The 26,707-nt window shown below is 47.7% G+C and overlaps 9 protein-coding genes across 9 annotated transcripts; 3 read left to right on the top strand and 6 right to left on the bottom strand.

The window, feature by feature from the left end:
* Positions 1-10: 10 nt before the first annotated feature.
* Positions 11-1,634, bottom strand: B0J16DRAFT_124011 (glycoside hydrolase superfamily). Its single transcript, XM_046121653.1, has 4 exons — positions 1,320-1,634; positions 964-1,271; positions 536-909; positions 11-488 (listed from the first exon to the last, which is right to left on the bottom strand). Exons 1-4 carry the CDS (start codon positions 1,587-1,589, stop codon positions 46-48), a joined length of 1,395 nt encoding a protein of 464 aa, XP_045982660.1. The 5' UTR covers positions 1,590-1,634; the 3' UTR covers positions 11-45.
* A 189-nt stretch (positions 1,635-1,823) lies between these two features.
* Positions 1,824-3,634, top strand: B0J16DRAFT_371893 (general substrate transporter; the record flags this gene model as incomplete). Its single annotated transcript, XM_046130440.1, has 2 exons — positions 1,824-3,456; positions 3,506-3,634. Exons 1-2 carry the CDS (start codon positions 1,963-1,965, stop codon positions 3,632-3,634), a joined length of 1,623 nt encoding a protein of 540 aa, XP_045982661.1. The 5' UTR covers positions 1,824-1,962.
* B0J16DRAFT_362611 (uncharacterized protein) lies at positions 3,631-7,910 on the bottom strand (the record flags this gene model as incomplete). Its single annotated transcript, XM_046129821.1, has 5 exons — positions 3,631-4,405; positions 4,990-5,035; positions 5,168-5,827; positions 6,221-7,666; positions 7,813-7,910. The coding sequence occupies 5 exons, from the start codon at positions 7,908-7,910 to the stop codon at positions 3,776-3,778; spliced, it is 2,880 nt and encodes a 959-aa protein (XP_045982662.1). The 3' UTR covers positions 3,631-3,775.
* Positions 7,911-9,127: 1,217 nt separating this feature from the next.
* B0J16DRAFT_362612 (Rieske [2Fe-2S] iron-sulfur domain-containing protein) lies at positions 9,128-10,706 on the bottom strand (the record flags this gene model as incomplete). Its single annotated transcript, XM_046129822.1, has 2 exons — positions 9,128-9,839; positions 9,889-10,706. The coding sequence occupies 2 exons, from the start codon at positions 10,704-10,706 to the stop codon at positions 9,419-9,421; spliced, it is 1,239 nt and encodes a 412-aa protein (XP_045982663.1). The 3' UTR covers positions 9,128-9,418.
* A 2,234-nt stretch (positions 10,707-12,940) lies between these two features.
* Positions 12,941-14,177, bottom strand: B0J16DRAFT_371897 (uncharacterized protein; the record flags this gene model as incomplete). Its single annotated transcript, XM_046130441.1, has 5 exons — positions 12,941-13,263; positions 13,317-13,570; positions 13,619-13,821; positions 13,876-14,103; positions 14,154-14,177. The coding sequence occupies 5 exons, from the start codon at positions 14,175-14,177 to the stop codon at positions 12,941-12,943; spliced, it is 1,032 nt and encodes a 343-aa protein (XP_045982664.1).
* A 1,524-nt stretch (positions 14,178-15,701) lies between these two features.
* B0J16DRAFT_124048 (uncharacterized protein) lies at positions 15,702-17,399 on the bottom strand. Its single transcript, XM_046121654.1, has 4 exons — positions 16,970-17,399; positions 16,633-16,914; positions 16,254-16,580; positions 15,702-16,202 (listed from the first exon to the last, which is right to left on the bottom strand). Exons 1-4 carry the CDS (start codon positions 17,048-17,050, stop codon positions 15,966-15,968), a joined length of 927 nt encoding a protein of 308 aa, XP_045982665.1. The 5' UTR covers positions 17,051-17,399; the 3' UTR covers positions 15,702-15,965.
* Positions 17,400-18,908: 1,509 nt separating this feature from the next.
* B0J16DRAFT_384093 (uncharacterized protein) lies at positions 18,909-19,234 on the top strand (the record flags this gene model as incomplete). Its single annotated transcript, XM_046131389.1, has 2 exons — positions 18,909-19,038; positions 19,089-19,234. 2 exons carry the CDS (start codon positions 18,909-18,911, stop codon positions 19,232-19,234), a joined length of 276 nt encoding a protein of 91 aa, XP_045982666.1.
* Positions 19,235-20,508: 1,274 nt separating this feature from the next.
* Positions 20,509-22,911, top strand: B0J16DRAFT_340800 (heterokaryon incompatibility Het-C). Its single transcript, XM_046127739.1, has 2 exons — positions 20,509-21,452; positions 21,499-22,911. Exons 1-2 carry the CDS (start codon positions 20,559-20,561, stop codon positions 22,588-22,590), a joined length of 1,986 nt encoding a protein of 661 aa, XP_045982667.1. The 5' UTR covers positions 20,509-20,558; the 3' UTR covers positions 22,591-22,911.
* A 1,636-nt stretch (positions 22,912-24,547) lies between these two features.
* B0J16DRAFT_355591 (natural resistance-associated macrophage protein-domain-containing protein) lies at positions 24,548-26,497 on the bottom strand (the record flags this gene model as incomplete). Its single annotated transcript, XM_046129422.1, has 4 exons — positions 24,548-25,406; positions 25,454-25,728; positions 25,781-26,019; positions 26,074-26,497. The coding sequence occupies 4 exons, from the start codon at positions 26,495-26,497 to the stop codon at positions 24,548-24,550; spliced, it is 1,797 nt and encodes a 598-aa protein (XP_045982668.1).
* Positions 26,498-26,707: the final 210 nt, after the last annotated feature.

Consider the following 26,707-nt stretch of genomic DNA (forward strand, 5'->3'; position numbering starts at 1 on the left):
ATGGTAATGAAGGAAGATACCCACATGTATGAAACCAACTTTACTTCATTGTCTCTTCGGAAGCGTGACCTCAAATGCGTAAGCCGTTGTGTTATCCTCATGCTTCATCTTCAGCCTTAAACAACCATTCTTGACATGATCTGTCGTGTCGCTTAAGTGCTCCGGCCCATCGACATTATTGAACTTGTCACCACCTTTCACGACGAAAGCCAGCGTTCTGATGTCGACTTTTTCATCCTCAGGCAATCCCGTCAGCTCGATGGTCCAGTCACCAGATCTGGAGCGCGTTCCGGCTAGAATACGGACAACGTTGTCGTCGACTGTTGCGTAAACGTCAAGAAAACTATCTGGTGTAGGTGTAGTTTTGACGCGTTGACCAGTCATTTTGCTGCCGTAGTATTTGTATACCTGGTACTCGGCTGTTGGCCAGTATCCTTCGCCCTCGATGGCGTAGTTTTCGTTGGTAGCGTTAGGCTTACAGAGAAGGCCTTGCAAATGTTAATCTCCTGTATTCTACAAGGCCGAAAGTACTTACCAGCGAGGAAATCGTGCAGAGCACCCGCGATGGCCCAGTTCCCTCGCAACCCATGAGCATTCTCACGCTCAAGACCAGCTATCCACCAAGCGCCAGCGGAAGGAACCTGTTCGCCATACACAGCGTACTCGTTGATGTTTACATCCTTCGCCTTCTCAAGCGGAATATCGAACTTGGCGAGTAATTCGTGGAAAGACTTCATCGATCCAGCCATGGTATCGCAGTCATTACCGCTCTCCATATGCCATGACCATTGATCAGGAAGGGTGTCGTTCTTGATACACTCAGTAAGGAAGTCTGTCCACCAGTCGTGGGTTGTCACGGGGATGGCGGATATGCTTGGCCCTGCTATCCTTACTGATGGAAGCGTCTCCCTTCGATACAGTTAGTACGTATATTTACGATGATCCTTATGGAATTGTACTTACTTGACCTTCTTGAAAGTGCGAGACCATAACGAAAGCCACTGCTCCTTCGAAGCACCCCAAAAGAAGCTCAAATCAGGCTCATTCCAGATGTCAATGATAAGGCCATCCTTCATTTCTGAAGCCTGGACGTCCTTCAGAGTCTGCTCAAGGAACGCATCCCATCGTGTCCAGTCACCGTTGTCACCAGGATACTCAAAGTTCTCCGACTGACCACCATCAGCACCCCAAGCGGCGGGGAGCAGATATATGAACTCCCCTCCGTGCTTACGGGCTGTTCTATAATTGCTCAAAGCTGAAGCAAAGCGGGCCTATTGGTCGGTCAGTATACGGAGAGTTGTGTTCAGAACGGAGCTTACCTTGTAATCCTCGAAGCTGACGGCGTATCCCTTGGTGTTAGGGAGTTGAGATCCTCCCCCACGACCGTAATTGAAACCAATGTCTTTGTAGAAATGGTCGGGTATCTGGTCAGACTTATCTGGTATACCGTACAGGATACCAGAGGCAAGGTGCTTAGGCGGACCAGTCGTGATGCTCATGTCGACAGTCGCAACGCCAACAGCAGGGCCCTTGGCTTTGGCCTGCTCGTCAGGCAGGCCTCGCAACATAGACATGTAATCCTCAGGCATTTTGTCAATTCGACGATGCAGTATGCTTGGTAGGGTTACTCTGAGATGCTTCCCAGTTTATAGTTCATGCTCGAGGTCGCGTGTTAAAGCCACCAGATGGGCTTACCCGCCGCGGGGTCCCCGGTGGGATATCCGGTGGGAGAGAGCCGAGGATTGGCGCGTTTGATTCTTCAACTTCCCCCGCAAACACGATCCAGGCCTTTGGGAATTTTTTCCTGTTCCCCATGGGGTGAATCCCTGTCGATAATCATCAGATCGAGTTTAATACTTAAACTATCGTGAAGCCGGATGGAGTTGAGTTTCATCTTCCCCATGCTCACCAAGAGTTGTCTTATCCACTGACAACTACTTTCTCATCTTTACTCATTACAATATGGCGGCCGAAAAGACTCCCAGTATCAATCATGTCGAGGACGAAATTGTCTCCGACTCGAAAGATTGGAGTCATGTCCAGGGTCAACAGGGCGCTGACATTGATCGAAATATGTCACTCTGGGAAGCCTGCAAGGCCTACCCCGGCGCCATAACCTGGTCATTCCTCCTCTCTTCTTCTATCATCATGGAAGGTTACGACATCGTCCTCATCGGCAATCTTATGGCTCAACCTGCCTTTCAGAAGAAGTACGGTGACTGGTACGGAGATAAACTCGGTTATCAGATTTCTGGACCTTGGCAGTCTGGACTTGGCAATGCCACAGCTATTGGAACTATCATTGGCGCTTTCGCGAATGGATGGCTTACACAGCGGTTTGGATACCGACGCACTTTGGTTGCAGCCCTTGTTGCTATCACTGGATTCATCTTCATCACCTTCTTTGCCCACAACCTACCCATGCTGCTCGTCGGTTCTATCTTCTGCGGTCTGCCCTGGGGTGTCTTTGCAACTATGGCCCCAGCTTACGCATCCGAAATCTGTCCCATGGCCCTTCGCGGGTATCTTGCCAACTATGTTTGTCTTTGCTGGGCTCTCGGTCAACTCCTCGCCGCTGGTGTGCTCTTCAGTTTCTCCGACAACACTACCGAGTGGGCATACCGTCTTCCTTTTGGTATCCAATGGGTCTGGCCTATCCCTCTTCTCATCGTTTTGTGGTTCACTCCCGAATCACCTTACTGGCTTGCCCAGAAGAATCGACTGGAAGACGCGAAGAACGTCCTTCGACGAATTTCTGCCAAGGGTCAAAAGACTGACGAGGATCTCGATAAGCAGCTTGCTATGATCGTTCACACCAACAAGATCGAGAGTGAACACTCGAGTGGATCTAGCTACCTTGACTGCTTCAAGGGCATCAACCTTCGCCGCACTGAAATTGTCAGTCTTGTCTTTGTTGCGCAGAATACTACTGGTGTTGGTATTGGTGGTACACCAACCTACTTCTTCGTCCAAGCTGGTGTCGATCCCAAGAACTCCTTCAAATTTGCAACTGGTGCTCTCGGTCTCGCATCTGTCGGCGTAATCATCTCTTGGGCTCTCATCTACCGCATTGGTCGCCGAACCTTATACGTCTGGTCTTGTGGTATCTGCTGTCTCCTCATGCTTCTCATCGGTATCCTGGCTAGTGTTCCTCAGTCTCAGGCTGTGAGCTTCGGTCAAGCCGGTGTTGTTCTGGTCTGGGAGATTGTCTTTTACGCGACTATCGGCCCTGTTTGCTACGCGATCATCGGCGAAATTCCCGCTGTGAATGTTCGCAGCAAGAGCATTTGTTTGGCTCGCATTGCCTACTACATCTCTCAGATTCTGAACAACACTTATGGTCCCTATATGATTAACCCTACTGAGGGTGACTGGAAGGGCAAAGTTGGATATTTTTGGGCTGGACTTTCTCTCTTGACTTTTATCTGGGCTTATTTCCGTCTTCCCGAAACCAAGGTGCGCAATCTATAACTACTGTTATGAAACATCTTCTAACTTGACACAGGGCCGAACCTTTGAGGAGATTGATATCCTTTTCGCCAACAAGACATCTGCTAGAAAGTTTGCGCAGACCAAGGTTGATGCTTATGCTGAGGACTCCGAGAATCGCATTGTCAAGGGAACCGACGTCTGATGTATCTGCCGCAGTAGGATGAGATTGTTATGGTGGAAATTTCGGTTTCTGTGGAATTTGTAGTCTTTTATGATAGTAGTAATTGACAAGGAAGATATTCAGAACTCTTCAGGAATGGATATAAAATGTTCCTTGATGTATTCACTCCACTCCTCTTAAAGCAGCCCATTCCTGTTCCAACATGCCATAATTAATTATATCATACCACTTGCGATCCAGATAGTACGCTTCCCTTTCTCTCCCCTCCTCTTTGAAACCCAACTTAGTATAAACATGCTGCGCCCGGTCATTATACCCAACAGTACCCAACGCCACACGATGATACCCGCCAAACCTAAACGCCCAGTCCAACGTCCAATTAATAGCTTCACTTCCATAGCCTTTGTTATTGTATGGGGTGCTGAGGTTTATGCCCAGGGATGTCTGCCTGTGATGCTTGTAGGCATCTGGGGTACCACCCCAGCCAAGAATGACAAAGCCAATGGGTACCGGGTCGGAGGATTCGATGCCTTGGGCTTTAGCTTCGGATGGAGAGAGGCAGACCATTACGCTGAAGGTGCATTTTTGAAGGTTGTCCATGAGGCCTTCTGCGCTTTTTCTGTTTTTGGGGTAGATGAGGGAGGGCCCTGCTAAAACAGCGTTGAGAGGATCACTTTCGTGATGTTTGAAGAGGTAGTCTATGTCTTTGTCGTTGTTCTCTAAGGCTCTGTAGATGAGCCTTTCTGAGCAGTAAGCATTTGTGATACGTTCGGTGTCCATCATGACATATAGCTGATAAGAGGAAGCTATGGAGTGGTCGTTTTGGCATACTTCCAATATTTATATGCAGTTACCAGTCTACAGTCACTCACTGCCAGTAGTTCAAAGATCAGAGCTACGATGGCGCGGCTATGCGGCAATCATGCTGATCAGCACCTTCCTAATCAGGGAATTCCGGATGACTCCTTTGATAGCAGGGTCGCTCTATTCCCAAGAACAGTATCCGAGAAGTTATCAATCATCCTGCAGGACCAATGGAATTTGCCAAAATCCGTTGGAATTACCAGGATTGGTTTAGGTCTTACCAGCAGGATCTAGTCAGCTTATTGATAAGACCATATTGACAGTCAATATAAGCAAACGCACAACAAAATAACACATTCAAGATCAGCAATACAGGTATTTATCCTTGTCAAGGTTAAAAGTAATATCATAGGTTAGGCTTACAAAGTTCACATTACAATAAGTGCCACTGGTAGCTCTATCCTTCATCCTTTACTGCCATCATCACCATCATCATCATCATCACCACAACAATTTTGAGAAGCGGTTTATTGCTACAGATGATTGACTAAGATATCCGGATCTAACCTAACGCAATGGCTATATGGTTCAATCAAAGCGCGGTAGCAATTTGAACCTCTGATATCCCCACGATTTAAATTGGAAGAGCGGAGGGGCTAGGCAGCGTTGTAGCTACAGTCTGGCACGGTACCCACGGGGAGATACACCTCTGCCATCCGTTCATCATCAAGATCCGAAGACTCCGGTTACTCATCGTAAATGTTCTCAAGGATAACAAAACGAGCATGCACTCCAGCCCCAATCCTTTGAGGTTCCTTCAAATTGCTGATAAGCTTGACCATCCCGATTTTAACCATGTCATTGACTTTTTGTTCGTAACCGTTTGTCTTCCATACGGAGTCTCGGATAGTGGCGAGTATAAGACCTTTATATTTTGTGAGTTGGTACAGGTCTTCAAAAGCTGCTGGCCCGACGTGCCCTTCCGTCATAGTGCCGACACAGATCACAGCGTCAAATTTCAAGTCAGGTAGGCTAGCACTGGCGCCGAGCTCATTCGACGATAGGGACCTGTAAGCGCCCGTTCCTTCAGCGATATCACGCATTCTATCACTGATATCACATCCGTCGATGGTTGTTGCGCCGAGCTTCCGTAGTTCCTGACCAACGAGGCCCGTTCCACATCCGGCGTCAAATATCTCTGCCTCCGAGACTTCCATCCGAGAACTGATATGCTCAACTAACATCTTAGCAGCCAATCTGGGAGCAACGTATTCTTCATTTTCGACATCTTGGTTGTAGGTATCGGCCCATTCGTCGTAGATCTGCCGCGTCTCTTCGACACTGCCTGATTTCAGAGAACGCTCGAGCAAGGACATGATGGATTCGATGATCGATTGGTTTGTAATTAGTCTATAATGCGGTTTGGATTCACAGATGAACTTGAGATCAGCCGGAGCCCCTCTCTTATGGCTGACAGGCGTAGTGTTGATCGTTAGCTGATGACGTAGCGGGCTGAGACAGATGACGCGGAACATGATAAGCTCACAAGGGTTCAGCAACACCAAGATTGTAAAAATGAAGTTTATGTCGATATATGAGCCGTAACAATCGCTACAATCCCTAATCCCAACCTATGCTAACCCCTTTCGTCTTTCTACCATTGACTCCTCCCGGGAATGCCAACTTTCAATTGAGCCCATCTCCAATATGAGCCTTGATTAGTTTTTTTACCATTATTATACGACGATTTCGTATGTCCCAAATGAATAGCCAATCTATTCACTATCATAATCTCCCGTCAACAACGGAGACCGCTGCAAGTTTAGCCCATGTCTCGCAGACATCTTTGCCAACTCTGCCATGAAACCAGGTACACCACCAGGAATATCCTTCTCGTACCAAATCTTTGGGTCGCCCATTGCCATTGCCGCCTCATGCATTTGTACCAAGTCTCCGCTGTCCCAAATTCCTTCTCTTCTGTTCAGAATCCTCAGAAGATTCAGCGCCCGCTCGACTTGGTGCGGTTCGGTGCAGCACCATAAGAGGAAGGATAAGCTGGAAATCAAGTCGCCGTCTAGGGAAAACGTTCTTTGGCCAGGGACGATAAGCCGATGTGCGAATGCTTCTGCTGCGGTTAAATAAACTTCTACTGTTTCTGGTTCCGGCTCGGAATCGTCTTCCAGTTCGAGTGACATGCTCATCCTCCAAAACGCCTGCTGCATGTTGAGGTACAGGAGCTGTGGGGATGTCCACTCTTGGTATTCCCACATGGAAATATAGTTCTTGGTCATGTCGAATCGCTTGCTCCAGTGGTTGAATTTCTCGTCTAGTTGGTCCCAAGATGCTTGGACGCGTGCTTTTGTGACCAAATCCATATCTCTGAAGAAGGTACTTCCCGGAGATTCACATCCCACTTCAGCAGTGGTTTCACCCATTATTTCGACGGTCTCAACATCTAGTCTTCTTAACGCGCTGGATGCCTCGTCGAGATCTTTGAAAGGTGTTTCGGATACGTCGTCACTGGACAAAAGCGCAAAGTATCCTGTTCGTATGTCGGGAATGATGGTGTCTTCTATAAAGGCTGAAGCTTCGCATCCTAGACTCGAAAACATGTCTAGAAGTTTGCCGGCTATCCTTCCTTCGTATGCGTTTGTTACCAAGCTCGGTGACGACAGAAGACGTGTTCCAGCACGGATGTGACGAATTGATTCGGCATATCGACCAGTGATACCCTCGAAGGCAACAAACAACAAGCAGCAAACCAGAGTACACTGAATATCAAAAGATGAGTTAAGTGACATGTGGGGTATGATGTTGGCAATGGCTTTGTTGTACTGCTGCATAGCCAAGCCTTTCAGCTGCTGTAGTGGAGAGCAGGTCTCAGGCCCCGCCATGTAAAAGCGATGCGCTGCGCCCACGGCAATGATAGCATGCCTAATAGGCTCGCATTGATGGGCTAGAGGTAATACTACGGTGAGATAAAAGTTGGATTGGCCTGGGGCGCAGGTGAGTTGTGTTGATGTCCAGTGGTGGAAATGGTGGAAATAGCAGCTTTCGATGGATGTATCCCCGAGGCTAGGATTAAAGACAGATAAAGGATATGGCGTTGAAGGCACAGCAACGGCAACAGCTGCACGTTGTTGGAGCTGGGCTTTGTCGGGTGTCGCATAGCCATCGCATTTAACGCGGCCATCACGACATCGGCGACATGTTGGTTTCTCCTCGTCGCACTTAAGATGCCTGACTCTACTATTGGTTAGAATGATAGACTGCTAACTTGGTCATAGGTACACATACTTGCTGTAGGACAGAGAAAGCAATTATTAGCCACCAAGTCTACAAGCGAATAAGAAAGAGAGGGGGCGGATATAATGATTTACGGCGTATGGACATACCAGGTTAGACAGCCAGTGCGGACTTTCGGCTTGGAAGCACGCTGCCATTTTGGTTTCTTGGGCAGAATAACAAGCTTCTTTTGGTCAACTGCCTTCATTTTAGATTGCAACAAATCAATTCAATTGAGAAGAAGAGAGGCCGTCGAGATGGATGGATTCAAAGAAAGTTATTCTGTTTGGACAAAAGCCAACACCAAGAGCAAAATACCTTAAAAGATCTGCCATTCAGGGGGGGCGAAGCTGAGACGCTAGGAGATGCCGAATCCCTGTTTATACGGTGCAGCCAATGGAAGCTCATGCTAACGGCATGAAACTGGGTCCAATGCACCGACACTTTTTGTGTCATACCGAAACTCAATTCTAGCGCTTCTTGGAGTTTCGAAGGTCCGAAAGTCCGCCAAAGTTTCCCCTCAAAAGGTGAAAGCAGCACACGTTTGAGGCTGTGTTTCAAATTACACAAATTAAAACCAAACTAACGCTAAGCGATAGCTCAATAGCCCTATGAAGATCTCTCATTATCCCGAGGGGGGTTGCAGCCTCGAATTCAGCTGCTAAGACGAGGCATATTCTCCAGCTTCGCTTAATAAAAGGCAACGTAATCTCATCCTAACTAGGCAAATGGCCCTGACTTTTTGAACAAAATCTAGACCATTCCAAATGTCTGATCTGACAAGGCGTTCTTACACACATATAATATCTCGTCTTCGGCACAAATCTTCCGAATTGCCAAGGATTGAGGACGTAATCTCCCCGGATTTGTTCCTGATCGCCGATAGGGCTCGAAAATCACTGAGCTAGTAATGTTGATGTCTTCAAAATTGAAATTCCCGTTAGTGTTCATGCACTTGAGGTCCACTCTTGCTGCGACTTCACCGTATAATATGTGTGACTGTAAGTATAAGCAGATAGCAAAGGTAGGGGGAAAATGATCAAGACTGGCTTTCTGTTACTGTCTGCCCGTTGAGGTAACCAATTGTATGTAATCAAAGTGTGCCTTGATACGCGTATCATATCACGGTAGTGATATCATGAATGCCGTTCTTGCGTTCTGTCAAGGTCAAGGCCCACTATAGCCGTCAAGTGCGAGCCCACCAATTATCCTCGGCTCCTCAACGGGGCGGAGACTTCGAGAACGAATTATCAGATCTCCGGTATAACGGCGGATATAGTGCACAAAAACGAACTAGATCATGATGGTACGAGGAGATAGCCCGGATATACCCAGTCCTCGGGCCGACACGTCCTCCATGCAGACTTCACTTTAGATGCAGCGAACCTGCCACTTACAGATCTACAATACAAGGCTTGTTGAAACCTCATTCACATACTTGAGTTGATGCAACATGCCTCACTATCAGACCTTCTGTGGTTATATTAGACTTGGAGCGACGAAGGATACATGCGACATTTCCTGCCCTGGATGCTGCACCGCAGGATCAAGGCCCCAGGGCATGATATCAGTACACTGACGGCTGGCAAGACAAGGCAGTAAATTATGGATAAACAATTTCATCTTTTACTATTGACTCTAATCTAATTATCAACACCGTCCTGGACATCAAAAGCAATCTTTTTATCGCGCAGATAAACATGGACTCTCCAACTTTTACCAAGCCAAGACCTCCTGCAACCCTCCACAAGACAGGCTCGAACAAAGCTCCTCATCCTCCTGGTTCTTCTTCGCGGCCTCCCCCTCCGGCAACCTCTGTCTCGCTGGCCAGATTTGTCGTCCAGCCGCCTTCTCAAGCTTGACATGCTCATGGATAGCATCGCGATGACCGTCCTGGAACGAAAGTGGGCCGTGTTCAAGTCGAGGGTGAAGCTCGCCGCTGATGAAAACACCAGCTTCCAAGTTTTTCTGTGCGCCGATGCAGAGGTCTTTGTCTTCTGAGACTACACGTGCGTACAGTTCGGCGGCAGCACGGAAGTCTGCATCAGAAGACTTTGTGTTGCGGAAGATTTGGTAGCTCATTGATGAGTGGGTTGCTGATGTGGGGACGAATCGTTGGATCATCATGAAATGGGGTCTGTGTTAAGTTAGAAAGTGCATTCTATATTAGAAGGGTGAAAACTTACAGAACGACAACGGAGGCGTTGGGGTAGAAGTATGTGCTCGCGAGTTGAAACCCAGCCTTCTTCTGCTCCTCGGTCTGAACGCTCGAATGCTTGATCCATTGCTTGTCGGTATCGCACTTCATCTTTCCGAGGTCTGCAAGCGTAGGCAGATCAGGATGCGTCGTGGGACAGTGGTAGCACTCGTTGAAGTTATCTGCCAAGATCTTCCAGTTGTAGTTGCCCTCCATGCTGTATTCATGATCCAGCTGATAGTCCTCAAAGTTGACATTCGCCAGTCTGTCTTGTTGATCAATGGCGTCGAAGTACTTGGCCCAAGGCTCCGGGTTATCGGAGCTGTCGAGGTTGACCCAGATGAAGCCATAGCCATCAAGCTTGAGATGAATCTTGAAAAGACCGTTCTTGCTCTTGTCGAAACCTTCAAGAACGTCATAGTTGGGTGCCTTGGCGAGGTTGCCGCTCAGACCATAAGACCAACCGTGGTACTTGCAGGCAAAGATGGATGAGTTGCCTTGAGTTCCGCCTTGGACAACTGGAAAGGCTCGGTGACGGCAGACGTTGTGAAAGGCGTTCAAGCCACCCTTTCTGTCCCGAGTAACAACGAACTCGTAGCCTGTAGCGTTGAACTTGAGCCAATCTCCTGCCTTGGCGAGTCTGTTCTGGTGTGTGACAAGAAGCCACTTCTTGGAGAAGATAGCGCGCCTCTCGAGCTCGAACATCTCTGGAGAGGTGTACCATGTTGAAGGAAGGGCTCGAACGGGTGTCCTGTGACTTTCATCCGTGAAGTTGTCACTTTCGATGTGGAGCTTGAGCTTGTTCATTGTGTTTGTTGGCGGCTGTCTTTAATAATAGAAGTTGTTGATTGTTCTTTGTGATATTCGATACAAACTCTTCAAGTGTTGATGTATTGAGAAGCTTGTTTTCTGGACCTGACGGGAGTGGCAGATAGATTCTTATAGACAATGGCTAGTTCCCCTCAACGGCCCAGGTCATCAAGCCATAGATAAGTGCCGACCCTTAGCCCAACCGTCTCCTCTCGGGAATCGATCCCAGGAGCATCCATTCCGTATTTCGGCCCCAGTATCGTGATGGTGTGAGGTCAAGCTTATCAGCCCCGGTCGTGTGACTGAAGATCACCCCCAAGGCCAAAGACAAACAGAGGGTCACGATACTAATCGTACATGTCCCATTGGCTTGTACCTACATCAAGCGAGGGGTCTGCACGCCACTGAGATATCGCTATTCGGTCCCATTAGGTTTAGACTCGGTTTCCCCAGGTTGTCAAGCCGCATCTGGTAATTACTAACATCTCTGTGTTCTGTGATTGGCTACTCGGGTTTTGGAACCGAGGGGTCAAGCTCACCTGGAAATGGAACCCGAAGCAGCCGAGATCAGTCGGATGTGACGCGCTGGTATTTTGAGCTTATCGATGACACTGGCTTTTCCAAACGTGGTAATAGGAGGGCAGACTGTGCATATGGAAGCTATCGTGGCATTCTTCTTGAGAGGGGAGAGTTTGGACTGACGATCAGGTGCATCGGGTCGTCGGGTTCTACACTTGACATAAACGGGTTCTATGCCGTTATGTCCGTATTAAGTGCCGCGATAACAGATCGTGCTGTTATTTTATTCGATATTTGTTCTGCAAACCCGGGGTAGAATGTTCAAGTGCCGATGTTCCTTCACCCTGCTCGGTGAGCGGTGACAGAAGAGGAATTGAGTTTCTGGGTGTGTGTCCCGAAGGTGAGCTAGAAGCCTAGAACTGGCCATGTCATCCTGACCTAGTGAACGACAACCAGTCGCATCATACATTGAAAGCTCAGCTGAGACAAGAGACAAGACTGCAATGCGAACGACCCCCCAGTCCAGCATGTTGGTGTTACCTCCTTTTGCTGTTCCCGATTTCATTCTGGAACCGGCATCGGAATTGAAGCCGACGAATCTCTCTCTTATCTTTGAAACCCTTGACACCGACAACGGCGTTTGCGGTTTCATCAATCACCCAAACGCCACAACCGGTATCAAGAGCTTCTAAAAGATCTTCTCAAACGACTTGATAGCAACCTGGATTTAGCTATTTTGGCATCGCGTGAAGCTGTTAAACCAGTCACACGTAGCTTGGAGCTAAAACATGCCTCAAGCCACCGTTGCGAGCAACAAGCTTTTGATATGTGGAGAAATTCGACAGGAGATTCTCTGTGTGGCGTTGACCCCATGATCCATCGACAAAGATAAGGCCACACGGTCTTCCGGTGCATTCATTTCTCCCCTCCTTCAGCTTGATGTTACCCCGCATCATTATTGACTATCTGATGATGGTGGAATTGTGACTTGTTGTGCAACGATGACAAGTTTACTTCGCCGATGCAATTTTGACGTCTTTCTTGTGACAACATCTCCGATAACACAAAGGCTTGCCTCAAAGTCTAATCTTCTTTCAGTGATATCTTTCTAAACAGCGAACTGGAATGTTCTCCCTCTCTGTATCGCTCCTCAAACTGCATCTTGCCTTTGGCCAAGCGCGTGGAGTCCAGTATAGCATCATGATGGAATACCCCAGTCACGGTGGCAAATACGGTATAGATATACCTTATACCAACTAGCAGAGAAACAACAGCAATACGCATTGCGGGCATCTTTATCACCAGATGAGTCACTAGCAGACCCCGAGTAGGAGCAATAATTCGCCATAGTATCTCTGAGATCTGGCCATATATATGAATAGCCCAATGCTTAGTTCAGCCGTCCAAGGAAATTTCTCTCATTCATGCTTTTAATCTTGTTTATATTTTCAGGTGTCTCCATTATCACGTGCACTGCTATGTCCTGACTCTCTTGTCATTGATGTTTGTTTCTTAATGTGGTTGACTAACTGGAGTTCTGGCTTACGATACGAAGAGACAGTGCTTTTATTCAATGGCCTCTCAGATGAGATTTCTGGAGGACAGATGCGTTTCAATACAATGCATAGTATTTGAGTTCCACGATATTACACTTAGATTATATGCCTATTGGGTTTAACAATTAATGTAAATATTTTTGTAAGATATGTCTATCATGTGGCACTTATACTATGTTTCACATATACGCTTTTCCCATCACTACTCCGCTCCATATCCGTCAGTTCTGTTGAATCACCTGCACGGATCTCAGTAACCAATCCAATCTCATCATCTCGCACGCCCCATTTCTGATAAGCGGATGGTGGATGTCTCATTCGGTGTGCGCTGCTGTTTCCTATTGTTTGGACGTAACCGCTAGATGGGCCTGAGGGACCTGACGATTGCACAGGTGACTTGCTGCGTCCGATGAATCTTCGAAGACCGGGAAGGCAAACGACTATGACTGCTGTAGCCATCTCGGCAGTAGACATAATATCTAATGTTTTGTTAGATACCGCAAGTGATAGGTGGTGCTTTGGGATAACATACTGCCGGACTGGTCTTCAAGTTCAAAATCCGTCGCATTGTAGGCGATAAATCGTGCAAGACTAACGGAAAGGGTGATAGCGCCAAGGGAGAAGACACCGATGAGAGCCAGCTTCTGCTCTTTACGGAGGGAGATATGCTTGAGAAGGAAGAATGGGTACAGAAATGCGAACAAGTCGGTGGACCAGTTCAGAACCCACTGCACAACGAATGCAGTATACGAGTTCCACACCGACTTGAGCTGGTTAGGAATAGACCTGGAAAAGTCAGTTCTGAATATTCGATGCATGAACGCTGAGTCGTACCAGTTGTCAGAAATGGGTTGACAGATCAAAGTATCCAGAAGTATGGTAGCCACTAAACAACAGCATAAATATACTGAAACTCCTATCAATGCATTCCTCAAACGTCCCATAATCCTTGGTATCAAACTCCAGTAAAACAACGTGATCGAGAGCTTGGGGAAGTAAATCCCGATGTCGAACAAATACTGTGCCACAAAGACGATCTAGCATCGAGTTAGTCGTTCGCTCATGCTGTCGTTTCCGTCTGCTGTATGTACCTTGAGGTATTCTTCCGATTCGACGATAAGCTCTTCGGTCTTGGCGGGATTATCGATAAGGATCTGGAGGGCCATTGTCGAGCAGATGAACCATCCCAGCGTGAATACCCATCCAGCCCAGGCGAGTACATCGGTAAGGGTCCAGAGGGATTGTTGGGAGAGGACACGAGCCCAGCCGCGGAGCACAAGAGTGATGAACGCCAAACCAACAAGTACCGCTTGAACGGCCTGGTCAAAGTTAGCACAAAGGTAGCTTGCGGGATGTAGTAAGGACATACAATCGAAGCCGAAATGCTAACCATGGCGAAGCGTCTAACTCGGGCGGACCGCCCTCCCAACCTTGCAAGAAAAGAGCGAAAAGGAAACAATCGACAAAAACCAGACAATGACAATGTTGCAGAGACAAGGGACTTAAAAAGGAAATCTAGAAAACATGCCAGGCCCCCGGGGAAGATCATCCGGGTACGTGGGTAATTAATTCTTCTTGATCCTGCGAACGCACTTGACCCTGGCTAAGTTTAAGTTTTTCGGTTTTTGATTGATGCTTGTTAACCAGAATGATTGCTAGTCTGTAACCAAGCTCAGCCACAGCCATTGCTAGCTTCGCAGCGATGGATCCTTTTGGGAAGGTGGCCACTCTGTGAAAGAAGCTTACCAAGTGGATTGGCTCAAGGGGCCCCCTTGGCCTAATTGAGGAGTTGTTGGTCAAGCGGGTGCAGGGGGTCAAATCGTTGTTTTACTGTGTGTTGTTCGTCAAAGAATGCAGTGGTCCATTAAGCCTCAGAAGACTGAAATCAGGGCATCTTCGCATGTATATTAACAATTGGATTGTATAGATACTGCGTTACAAAACAGACGCCACAATTCTACCGGATCATTCAATAGGAATGTTTCGAGATGTCCACCACGTGTGATCAAGGTTGCGCTCGGAGGCTTTGGTCCTCGGCACCTAACAAAGCTTTCAGCTGGAACGAAACCACTCAGTGACATAACTGTGGCTTTTGCAATTTTTTACTCATAGCAACTGTTTTTGGGCACTCGCGCCGGTGCTAGAGCTAAGACACTAAACGGTAGCCCCGAGATGGACTGTCAACCTAAAACGGAGTAGAGTTGATAGCGCCAAGAGAACCCTGTAGAGGTATCAGTCACCAGGAGCATTTCATTGGAGCGAGGAACTTCATCAAAGACCAGTCTCGGCCCGGCAACGTGGCTGGGAATAATTTAGTCTAGTGCGTTGACCTGACTTCCCCTTTTATGAAAACGGCATGTGCTTAATGAAATGCAACAATTAAGCTTTTTAACAGTTCCATGAGGAATGTCGGAGGCCCGAATCGATATGTCACAATTAGTTCAACGGCAATTTGACTTTACCCATTCCGTTCTTGATGGATTATTCTTCCGTAATTAGTACGTCTTCGATAAAACATCTTTGGGCTAGTGGTGGATTTGCGGAAATGTGAGCCAGTGTTCCGCAGTTGGCATTGATGATCTTCCTGATCCTTATGCAATTAGCGAGTGGGGACTGTGGAAGCATTCCATCCAATTCAATACACTACAGAAGATGGCACGGGCACTAAAGCTCACTATTGATGCCGGAACTCTCCGGAGACGGAAATGAAGTAGGTTTCTGCGGCGCATCTCCGGTCTGGCTCGACATGGGTTACCCATAAAGGAATGCACACCCAATAGGATTCGGGAAAGGACATCCAGACGCGATTTAGACAGATGATGTGCAGAAATCAATCTATCTGATACTCGGCTTTGCAACGGGGATTAAACCGGACTTTATACGAGACACATCTCTTACTGTACCTTGCTGGGTTATGGTTTTGAGTTCCTCTGTTTCAATTGTAGGATAAGTTTGACATTGGTCACCTGACCACTTTTTCATACCTCTATGCTATCAGTAATGCTTACACAAATATCACGAAGGAGTTGTGCCATGCAAGTAGATCTGCGCTCCTATCGCTGTTTGGCGATAAGGCATGCACTTTAAGCTGGTAATCCTCGATGGTATTATTATACCCCGACTCTGTATCGGCTATCATAGCTGCTGTGTCGGATGATGTTCCATCCACAAAGTAGCTGCCTCAGTAGGCCTTCTTCACCTTACCATCAAGCACATCCTTGATAAAGTCCTCCAAACTCTGACCCTTAAGATCAGGATACAAATCCTTAGCGAGAACATATCCAAGGTACTCAGCCTTCTCAGGCGTATTGTCACCTCGAACACCCCACGACATCCAATATTCCAGGATACCTCTGTTCTGCGATAGCTCATCGGTCTTGAACTGTGCCAACTGTGATTCAAGGATTTCTTTGGTCATCTACAATCATATTGTCAGCCCTTGCTACTACGCAAATAGGTGTTTGCTTACCTCAGTACGCTCCGGCTTTTCACCAGTGATCTTCTCGACTAGCTCGAAGACTTCCTGCTGCGATTTAGTCTCTGTGTTTGCAAAGACTCTCTTGTTGATCGTGCGAGGGTCACTGATTATAACGGCGACGTATTTTCCAATATCGTTTAGGTTGGTGAGTGCAGAGGGGTTGTTGCCTCCACCAATGATGTTGTTGTTTGCGAATGTGAGGTAGTCATCAAGCTTTCCAGATGGGACACGAGGGAGAGTGATTTGGTACCACCATCCGACATTGATGACAGTGTATGGGAGATAGATACGCTGAATGTGGTCCAGGATCTCCTCTTTCTGCGATACATCATTAGTTGGATAAATTCTACAAGACCATGGAAAGACTTACGACATCATGAAGTCTCATGATACCTCGAGGCGCGTTAGTACCAAAGAAGCAAGGTACATATCGCTTGACGCCAGCTTCCTTGGCTGCATTCGAGAGAGGAATTTCATCATAAAGTGACTCAAAGTAGATAGCCGAGATCACGACATCGGTGCCCTTCAAAGCAGCGACGAGTTCATCTTGACTGCTCTGAAGGTCGACAGCGACAATATTGATACCCTTCTCTTTCAGAGCAACAGTAGCTGGCTTCTCAATTGAACTTGGTCGAACCAATGCTGTGATATCCTATTCGTCGTCAGCACTCACGTCAGCCAAGAAAAAGCTTATCATAGCAACATACAAATTGAGTCTCGGATTCCAAGAGGCCATTCACGATGGAACTTCCAGTAGCTCCAGTAGCTCCCACAATTGCGACTTTCATTTTTATTTCGTTATTTGATGATGTATCTTGATCGAATCAATCTCCAGAAGAACAGAGGGGCTATTAATACAGTGCGTCATGTTAAACTCCGCAAACTCCGCAGTTTCAATTGCCGATGTGCCTCCACCGGAGCGGGCTTCATATTAGTGCCGTCCATGTCACGGATTTAGCGGAACTGGCCCAGTTGCAGCTTATAAACTTGGGGACCTCAGATGAAAGCTATTGTAATCAGGCTCAGTTAATCAACAGACGACCGTGGAGTGAAGAAGAAAGTCGCATGTCCAAATTAGAGAATCCACTACTACATGGTCTTTGTCTAACGGGTTCAATAAGTACGCTCAAGATCGTGATAGCTAATGTCTTCCTGAACAATCACACTTTTGAAGCATCATGACTTCAATGGTTGTGCAGGAGGTTAAATAAGCACAATGAGATTGAAGATCTTGAGAGAATGTGCCAATCCTTCTGATCATCAATTCATGTTAGGCCCTCCCAAGAGCCTGAACGAGTAGCCAAATAACTCAGGTGTGGAAAAGTTCTTTTCAGTTCAAGGCTTTGTGGTATGATTCGCCAAGTTGGTCTTATGAAGGTCAATTTGTTTGCGCAAAAGACCTACCCTCAAGGGAAAGAGGGAAAAAGAAAGAAGGGCGTTAGGCTTCCATCTAAGGTACTTGGAGAGCTACTTGAAATATATGTCTTTTAATATCGCATAAGTTTAAAATTGAAATGGCATGATCTCAGAATGCGGCTCCGCCGACGTGTAGAGCCCGCCCGTAGAGCCCTGGAGCGGCAGCTAATTTTAGTGGTCTCGGTGAGCATGGCCAAGTCCTTTGAGAAAGGTCGGTAAATAAAACATGTCGCGCATTGCAGTATCAAATTGTCTCAAACACGTATCTTTACAGTTGTAATATTACCTCAATCTTACGATAAAAACTAATATGAGCAAACATGAAGCCATATCGGCTCCGCGAGTAAAGCAACGCATCATGAGGTCTAATTTGGATCCTCGCAGTTCTCGGTGAGCCCGTATGCCCGCCATCCTCGTGCGTTGTCAATGACATAATTCTCAGCTATACAGCACATGCAGGAAATTTGCAATCATGCCACTTCAATTGGCGCGTGAATAAACATAGATTAGCGATTCCAGGTTCAGAATTAGGTGCAGTGCAGTCTTGACATCCCCAGGGAGAGCTGGGGCAATTGACTGGCTCGCGAAAACCCGGAGTGAAATGATCTGATGTCCGAGTAATTATCGCGGCGCCAAGGGGAAACACTGAGTACATAGTAGATGATATCAGCTGTTTGTGGCTTTCATATGTTTTATTTACTATAGCATTGTTCCAGTCGTAGAGAATGGCGAGGTTCAATTGAAAAACTGGGTTGGACGCGACAAGACAAGAGATCTAAGGCGCTCGGGTACACAGATTGAAACAGGCCGAGATGCTATCTGTAGATAATCTTGCTGCACAAAGGCCTGATCTCAACTGCGAAACCAAATGGTTCTATCCCCGCGCCTCAATCTAAGACGTTGATCTGGCAGTGCATGGAATATCAGCAGATTTGATACACAGATGACTGTGGCAGTTGGAGAAAGCAGACCACGACCCCACAAGTTCCACGCCACTTTCTTTAGGGGCTCGCACCACTGTAAGATCTGCCCTGAAATTGGTGGCCTGACTTGACTACTGCGGAGCGACCCGACTAAGACGTAGAATTAATAGGGATTTGAGTCTATATGGTAGAAGATTGATATAAGAGAATGAAGAAATCATCTCAATAAAGTCACCATTCACTCATCAGCATTCAATCCATTAGCCACATCTACTCTCACACATTCATAACACCAAACACAGCCATCATGACTACCAACTCTTTCGGCGGAGCTCTTCCTCGCTTTGACTTCCCTTCTCAACCACAACCCGCCATCTCTCGCATGGCGCGCGTCAACAAAGCTCTCCCAGTAGTTCTAATGGTAGCCTCGGTAGCTGGTAAGTCAATTTATACCAATCACTTCAAGCATTTTACTAATTACTTTTAGCCTTGGCTGTCAAGACACGGCAAAACTTGGATGCTGCCCCCGTCACTGCATCAATGCTTTTTGCGCGCCCACAGAACTTGGTGCCTCAAGGCCAGACAATAATGGACAGGAGAAATGACAATGTTGGATTGAAACCTAATAAATGAGATACTGGAAAGGATTTACAGGCGCACTGGGGACTGGGAAGCATGGTGAAGCGATTTGCACATTCGTTATTAAGGCATGGGCTGGTCCCAATACATGATATCCATTTCAACCATCAAGCTTTTGGGCCGGTGTAAGACATATTGCATGCATAACATGATACGCGAACAGGGTTCTTTCAACATTTTGCATGATTTTGGGCTCTGACATAACGGCCACCCCGGATTTAGAGCAAAGTGACAAGTCATGATGGAACAAACCCTCCCTCCGATATGATAAGTGACATGCGCCATTCAGCAATTGATACGTCAATCGCGTTTGATCAGACTCCGTGACATAATTCCTCAATTGAACCCATCCTCCTTTGGACTCACTGCCATTGTGTCGTGACTTCCATCTCAAAACTCATTTGCACGATTCTGTCGCTCAAGAATATGCTTCATGAATCTTGAACTTCATCTGTGACAGCTGATTGGCGCTACGATCAGCGGAACCCTGCCGTTGTCGGTATGAAAGCAGAATCACTCCAGTGCTACCATTAGATAAGATAAATGCTGATAAGATACCGATAAACCACGATAAGTCACGTAAAACAACAGCAAAACAGTGTCATATTGAATCAACATATTGCTTATCCACGCGATGGCTGCTGGCCGTTGCCTCGGATAGTATTGCGGACTACGTCGATCCCACGCATCGATCATCAGCTCCACTGTCTCCTCATGAGTTGATCCCCGCATAAATGGTACCTTGATGAACCACTGCGGGGAATTATCGTGAGACTGATTACCCTACAGATCAACATGAGGTCGAAAACAAGTGAAATAATGTCGCTCTCTACTGCCCAAGCAATAGCAACAGTATCGGGTGTTCTGTCACATTTATTCGGGTTTTTCGTATTCATCGCGAACCCATTTTCGAAAGACCTGGTGCTCTTGCAAAGCTGATCTTCATTGTGAAGCATTGCCATGGGTTGTTGGAGGAGCGGAAAATCAACGACTTCCCATCACAATCTATTGGTACTAAAAGTTTGACTAGCGACCCCTGTTTTCGATGGTCCTGCTAAGATCTACTTATCTCACAGGGTAATCTGCGCCCGCTGTCAGGTATCTCTTAGCGCGATCGCCGATGTTGCTTTCTGCAAGGGCACGGAAGACTCGGCTGAAAGGTGATGCAAATATGAGCCAAGCGCAGCTTCGGCACGGCAAATTATTCTCCCGGCCCTAAAATCCATGTCGGCGCTGCCCATCAATTTCTCTTTCCGCAATCTCCAAGCCAGTTCATGACGTCACTCCACATTCCCCAACCATCGGCCCAACCTTCACGATGACATTCTCGCTCACGACAAAAATACTGCTCGTTAGCCTCGTATGCCTCCTCTTCGCGGGCCGAGCGTCAGCCTTTGGCGCCGGCGAGGTGGCGGGAACTAGCTCCTTCAACGGTTACGTCTGGCGACATGGCGACATTGCTGAGGCGCTGCGGTATTTGCCGGCAAGCTTCATTACGCACTATCGTTTCACTGCGCTTGAGCGACGGCAGATCTATTTTGGCAATTGGTTGAGAGACTTTTCGCAAATTATTGATACGACGGGTCTTGAGACGGTGCCGGAGCCCGTGTTGAGAGCCATCGTGAGCATATTGGGGTTCATGGAATTTGGGTTTGCGACCGATGAGTTTGACGTCACGCGTGAGAGGTTGGGCTGTTACACGCACGTCGAGCATATCGATAACCCAAAAGGCTATCCCGATAACGCGAAAGATGTCGATGAGAGACTTCGGGGGCCTGTTGATCCTAGGGAACTCGAGTTCGATCCCAAGACGGGCATGAAAAATTACATCGCCAATTCTGGACACGGTTGGGATACATCAGCTGATTACGTCACACGCGAACTCCGCGAATGCATCCGACTCGGCCGCGACAAGGACCCGAAATCTAAGAAGGAAGCTTTTATTCACCTCGGCGCTGCGTTGCATACTCTTGAGGATTTCTCAGCGCACAGTAACTTCACCGAACTTTGTCTGCTGGAACTCGGCGAGACAGATGTTTTCCCCTTTGTGGGCGATGCGTGTCGCGTTCAGACGCCTGGTTGGAGAGGGAAAATGGTGCCGCCTATCGTGACAGGAACCTTTGGCATGCTTGATATCTTTCACAGTCTTTTGGGCGAGGCGGATGACATGGCCGTTCTTCAATGCAAGGGATCACTGGAGAACCTGGAAAATGTACGTCCACGATTCAGCTTTGAGCCATGTACGCTAACTCTCGCAGGAAATGAACATCGGAGAAATCGCGTTTCAGCATCTGTACGATCTTCTCAGAGCTGCCATCGAAGCACTTAGCAAGCTTGCCTCCAATAGCACAATCCATGATCCCATTCTGCAGCAACTTGAAAGCGTTGGTGTTCTGTTCGAAAAGGCAGAAGAGTCAAAGAAGGGTAGCACAACAGCCGAAAGCAGCCTTGACGCCAACAATCTTTGGCAGACTATCGAGCCGATCTTCTACCTCCATGATCGTATCAAGAAGTGGATCCAGGAACGAACCGAGACGCACGACGATGAGCCGCTATCTGAGGATTCGAGCACGCAGCTGGGCAAGTACACGGATCAACTTGTCTTCAAGTACTTGAGTCTCATGATTGAGAGCTCAATCATGCAACTGCGAAATGCGCTCAAGGCGGCCAAGGAACGGGTCGACGCGGAAGCTGCGAAATCTACTTCTGCAGAAGTTTACCTCGATGGGGAAGGATCTGACCCGAGCCACTCGGATATTTCGAAAGATCACTTCAGCAACGTCCTCAACCAGCCAGCAGGTCTTGTTTCGACTGTTACTACCAACTGGACCACACAGCAGGTTGTCAAGTGCTGGGACGATCCCTTCCGGGACGAAGAGGAGACCATCCGCCAGATCCTAACCATCATGCATCACCCTGCCTTTCCAGGTCGTCACAAAACGGCCATCCAGAAGTACATGTTCACCGCCGTTGAAGAATGGTGGAATCATAACACTGCCTCTGAAAAAGACACAATCCGAGGAATGCTCACCAAAGAGAGCGTACGCAACCGGCAGCACGAGAACCACACGCTCACATTGAAAGACCTAGAAGGCAAACGCAAGGGAGTTGCAGAATTTCCAGGTTCTCGACCCAAGCTTAAGCAGAAGCCCGCGAAGCCGTCACCATTAACCTGGGTTGTCGGTACGGTGAAGAGCGATGCCAAGTATATGCTTGGCGCTCTGAAAAGAGGAGCGAAGGATCCCGTTGGGGCAGTCTGCTTCGTGGGCGGTGGTGTGTATATGCTCTTCGTACAGATATTCTTGATTATTACTGGCGTTTTCGGGCTTTGGAAGGTGAAGAGAGATTAATAGGGAGGAATGATACCCTGATAGATTAGTGGTATTTAGTTTGTTCACTGTTTGGCGTTTGGGGCATTTCAAAATGAATATACGAGGACACGGCTACTGAACTCAAATTCTTGCACTATGGTAGTAGTGTATCATATGAAGTATTGTAATCTGTCACTAAAGTCCAAGGCATAACGGATGTGAACTGTTGTGGTTAAAGTTATTATAAAAGATAACTGTCAAATGACAGTTCGTGTGATCAAAAGTGTTGTTTTATTAAGTACGCATTGCGGGCATCTTTATCACCAGATGTGTCACTAGCAGACCCCGAGTAGTTGTGGTTAAAGACAAGTTTTATCACAGTAGCAGCAGAAAGCGCAACGAATTTCTCTCAATTTAGAAACTACGTACAAAATACCAACAGTTAGTTCCCGTAGAAACTAATACCATGAAATAACATGTCCTGTCAGGCTTCCAAAACACCGACTCGATACCAAAAACTACCGCAGAGTATCAAAAGACAACAAAGAACCAAACCAGCTCCGTCGATTCCAAGCCGAACACATACATTCCACGGCAAGACAGCAGTCTCCCAAGTCGAGCGCCATCAACCAAGAATTCTTCCAGCACGCAAGATCAGGGCCTCTTCCCAAAGGGAATGACAAAGAGTAGGTCAGGCGTGGTATCTAATCCTTCATCTCCAAAGATTCGGCAGGAAAGACTGTGAGTTCTTTAATCAAGAAACCCTGACCATCGAACCAAACATGGTTGGGGTCACCGCGGAATCGCCAAGCGAGGATGACGAAGCCAGCTTCGGTGACAGAAGAAAAGTCATATTTTCCAGCAACTTTGGTCGTGCGGATGAAATCATCCTCACCAAAGGCGAAACCGTCGAGACAGATTCTGGTGAGGTCGGCCAGCTCGTCCTTTGTGAAACAGGCGGCTTGAATGTCACCGCGACTGGCGGGATAAGACTGGTCCATGAGGTTCCAGTTGCCAGAGTCCTGGTCACGCTTCAAGACTCGAATCGACCCAAATTTAGAGGTGGGAGAGGCAGCTTCAAGTATGCAACCGTAGATAAAGAAGCCACGAAAGGGTGTCTCCGAGGTGTACTCGACGGTGTCCGTCTCAGCCACGGTGGACTGATTGCTGGAAGAGGATTTGTCGTTGGTGTAAAATATGTTTTTCTTGGTGGTGGTCTCAAGGCCACGAGCCTCTGCCTGGTTGGCAGTGGAAGCAGGAGTGTCAGACATGGTTGCGGAGATGAAAAAGAGTACTGAGTGTAGAATGGGGATACAAAAAGTGAAGTTGGTGACGTTTCTGTGGAAGAGAGGGCTGGTGGAGGATTGTGAGATGCAAAATGGAGAAGGACAGAGGAAAAGAAGGAAAGGCTCGTGCCTTATTATATTCCGAGGGGGTGGGCACCGGAGTGAACATTCAAGGTAATGAATTTGTGCGTTCCGCCTTACATGTTCGTTGTTCTGTCCTTAGTGTCTATGGCCGTGACGAGTTCGAGCTAACACCAGAACAAGGTACTCAGGCACCCATAATTAAGCGCAAGGGGATCTACACTAGGCGGTTGGCCATTGAGAACTTGGTAATAGTTTGTCTGCGTTCAGTTCATTGTTACACAACCCAAGCACTGGGACCTTTGAACTCGGGGGGTGCTCCACTCGACAGACACCGGCCAAGTAACCCTACTACCACAAGAAGAAAGGAACAAGAAAGTATCATGCACTGCAGCCACTGCTGAACACCCAGGCAGCTGCTTAAGGTCTATGATGGATGCCGATTGCCTCTTCCAGACTTCCAGCTCCATCCCACTCCGCCCCAATACATTGGGATCAGCCAAACGCAATCCCAGGAGACAGGAACGTCGCTCATGACGATCGTATATAAAGCCCAACTTGGACCCTGAGGCCATCAGAAAGACTGCAGGGTCGCGTCCCAATAAACGACTATAGGATTTCCACACTTCCTATTTGCCAAGAAACACCAGGTTCGCAACGTTCATAATAGCCATGAAGAGCCATACCGAACAAGCGACAATCGTTGTGAACCACGAGTTGGACATCTTGATGCCCTCATGCTGAGCCCCACCTTCTTCTCCTACCTCGTTTACCGTGTCATTTATGTCGACAACATACCTGCTCGCTCTATTAGCCGTAACTGTCATATACTTATCACGAGCAGTAAAGTATATGAGAGGTGCAGTAACAAACGGCAATATGATGCTCAGAGCCACCTGTGACCCATTGAGCGCTGCGTTCAGCCCTGAACGGCCGACAGCTCCCGCAATGATGATGCTCGGGGTGATGCTTATGCTTCGGGTTACCAGACGACGCAACCACGGTTTGATGTTCCAGTTCAGAGCACCCTCACTGACCATCTGGCCGGCGATAGTGCAAACGATGCCAGCCGAGATTCCGGAGAGAAGTAGTGCCAGGGCAAATATGGTACCTGCCGCTGGAGAGATAGACTTGGAGAGAAGATCATGGATGCCGAAAATGTCGGCTTCAAGAGCCGATGGATTATTGTAGAGCGATGCACCGGCAACAATGAGGATAGCCGAGTTGACAAAAAGTGCAAATGTGAAAAGCGAAATCGCTAGATCAAGGACTGAAAGCTTGAGGGAGTGCTTGATTGCCTTTTCAGACGGGATGTAATAGCCTTTATCATCGTCTTGATCGATAATAGAAGACCTGGAAGAGACTTGATTTGGTACGAGGGCACTCCGCTCATCATACTCACGTAAACGAGGTTGAACAATGCCTGATCCCAAGTACAGGCTGTGAGGCATGACTGTCGCCCCGAGAATGCCACAAGCCTGATAAATACTGATCGCTTGTTAAAAACGTCCCAGCAATAAGGATCTGGAACTTACGCTTCAGATTCGACCAATGACTTGGATGGTAGATAACCCTTGAAAACCTCCCCAGGCGACGTGTCACTAATCAGCGACAGCTGGATGCAAAAGCAAACAACTACGCCAAGAACCAAGCACATGACGAATATTTCGAAATATCGTAAATGTTTCATGGACCCTTCCGGGCGGTAGAAGATTAGAAGAACCATGACATCGAGGATGGAAATGGCACATCCTGCGACAAGAGGTACCTGGGGAGCTAGAAGGTTTAATGCAATTGCAAATCCGATCACCTACTTAGGTCGTCAGTACCAGCAAGGAGGAATAATGAAACAAATCACTTACCTCTGCTATATCGGTAGCAATTATTGCAGCCTCGGCAAAAACATACAGGATGTAGTTCATCCACGGCGGGAGAAAAGCGCGGCAGGCTTGGGCAAGATTGAGGCCGCTTACAGTACCCAACTTGATAGCCAAACTCTGAAGAAAAATGGCAAATATGTTTGAGAGAAGAACTACAAACAGTAGACGAAAGCGATATGAAGCTCCTGCAGCGATGTCGGTCGAGTAATTGCCAGGATCAACTAGAAATTCCTGTAAGCGGGAACTGGCGACATCATGAGGTCAGATTAACATACTGTACGCGACAGAGATCATGAAACCTGGCCCGACAAACGATCCAACGCGAATGATCATCTTCTTGAAACGTTGCAAAGGTGTGCCATCGTCGGCGTCACCAGCTGAAGCTGGCGGGTGGTTGGCGGGTGCGGATATCCGCAGCCCGCCATTGGATGGTTGGCCATGGTCAATCGACTCATGAGCCAACCTCGAGGCGGCGTCTGCCTGCCCGTCCTCTTTGACAGGGCCGTCGGGGACTACTTGGCCCAGGTTCTTGGACATCGCGTCTGGCGGGAGCTGGGAATCCATTTGCAGCATGGCCCGATTGTTGACGAGACCGTTGAAGTCCTCATTGGTAGTGAGATCATTGGAGAATGGGCTGGGACTTTGATTATAGCCATCATCACCCTCGAAGGGCTCGTCAGTATGAGATGTCTTGTTCATGATTTCCGCCAGTGGTTGGAAAAATTGAAGATACGAAGGCAAGAGATTTTGGGAGATGAAGATGTCAAAATATGAGAATCGTCCGGTATTCCCCATGTCGTCGTACCAAAAATGCTGTCTGATTGGCTATATTGTGCTCACGATGACGAGTAAGCGGGAAGTCTGCAAGGGACCCGGAACGAACGGCACTTACGGCAAGTCAATCCCACC

This window comes from Fusarium flagelliforme (genome assembly GCF_020744385.1).
Source record: "Fusarium flagelliforme strain FIESC 12 MPI-CAGE-AA-0113 chromosome Unknown B0J16scaffold_4, whole genome shotgun sequence".
NCBI classification, from domain to species: domain Eukaryota; kingdom Fungi; phylum Ascomycota; class Sordariomycetes; order Hypocreales; family Nectriaceae; genus Fusarium; species Fusarium flagelliforme.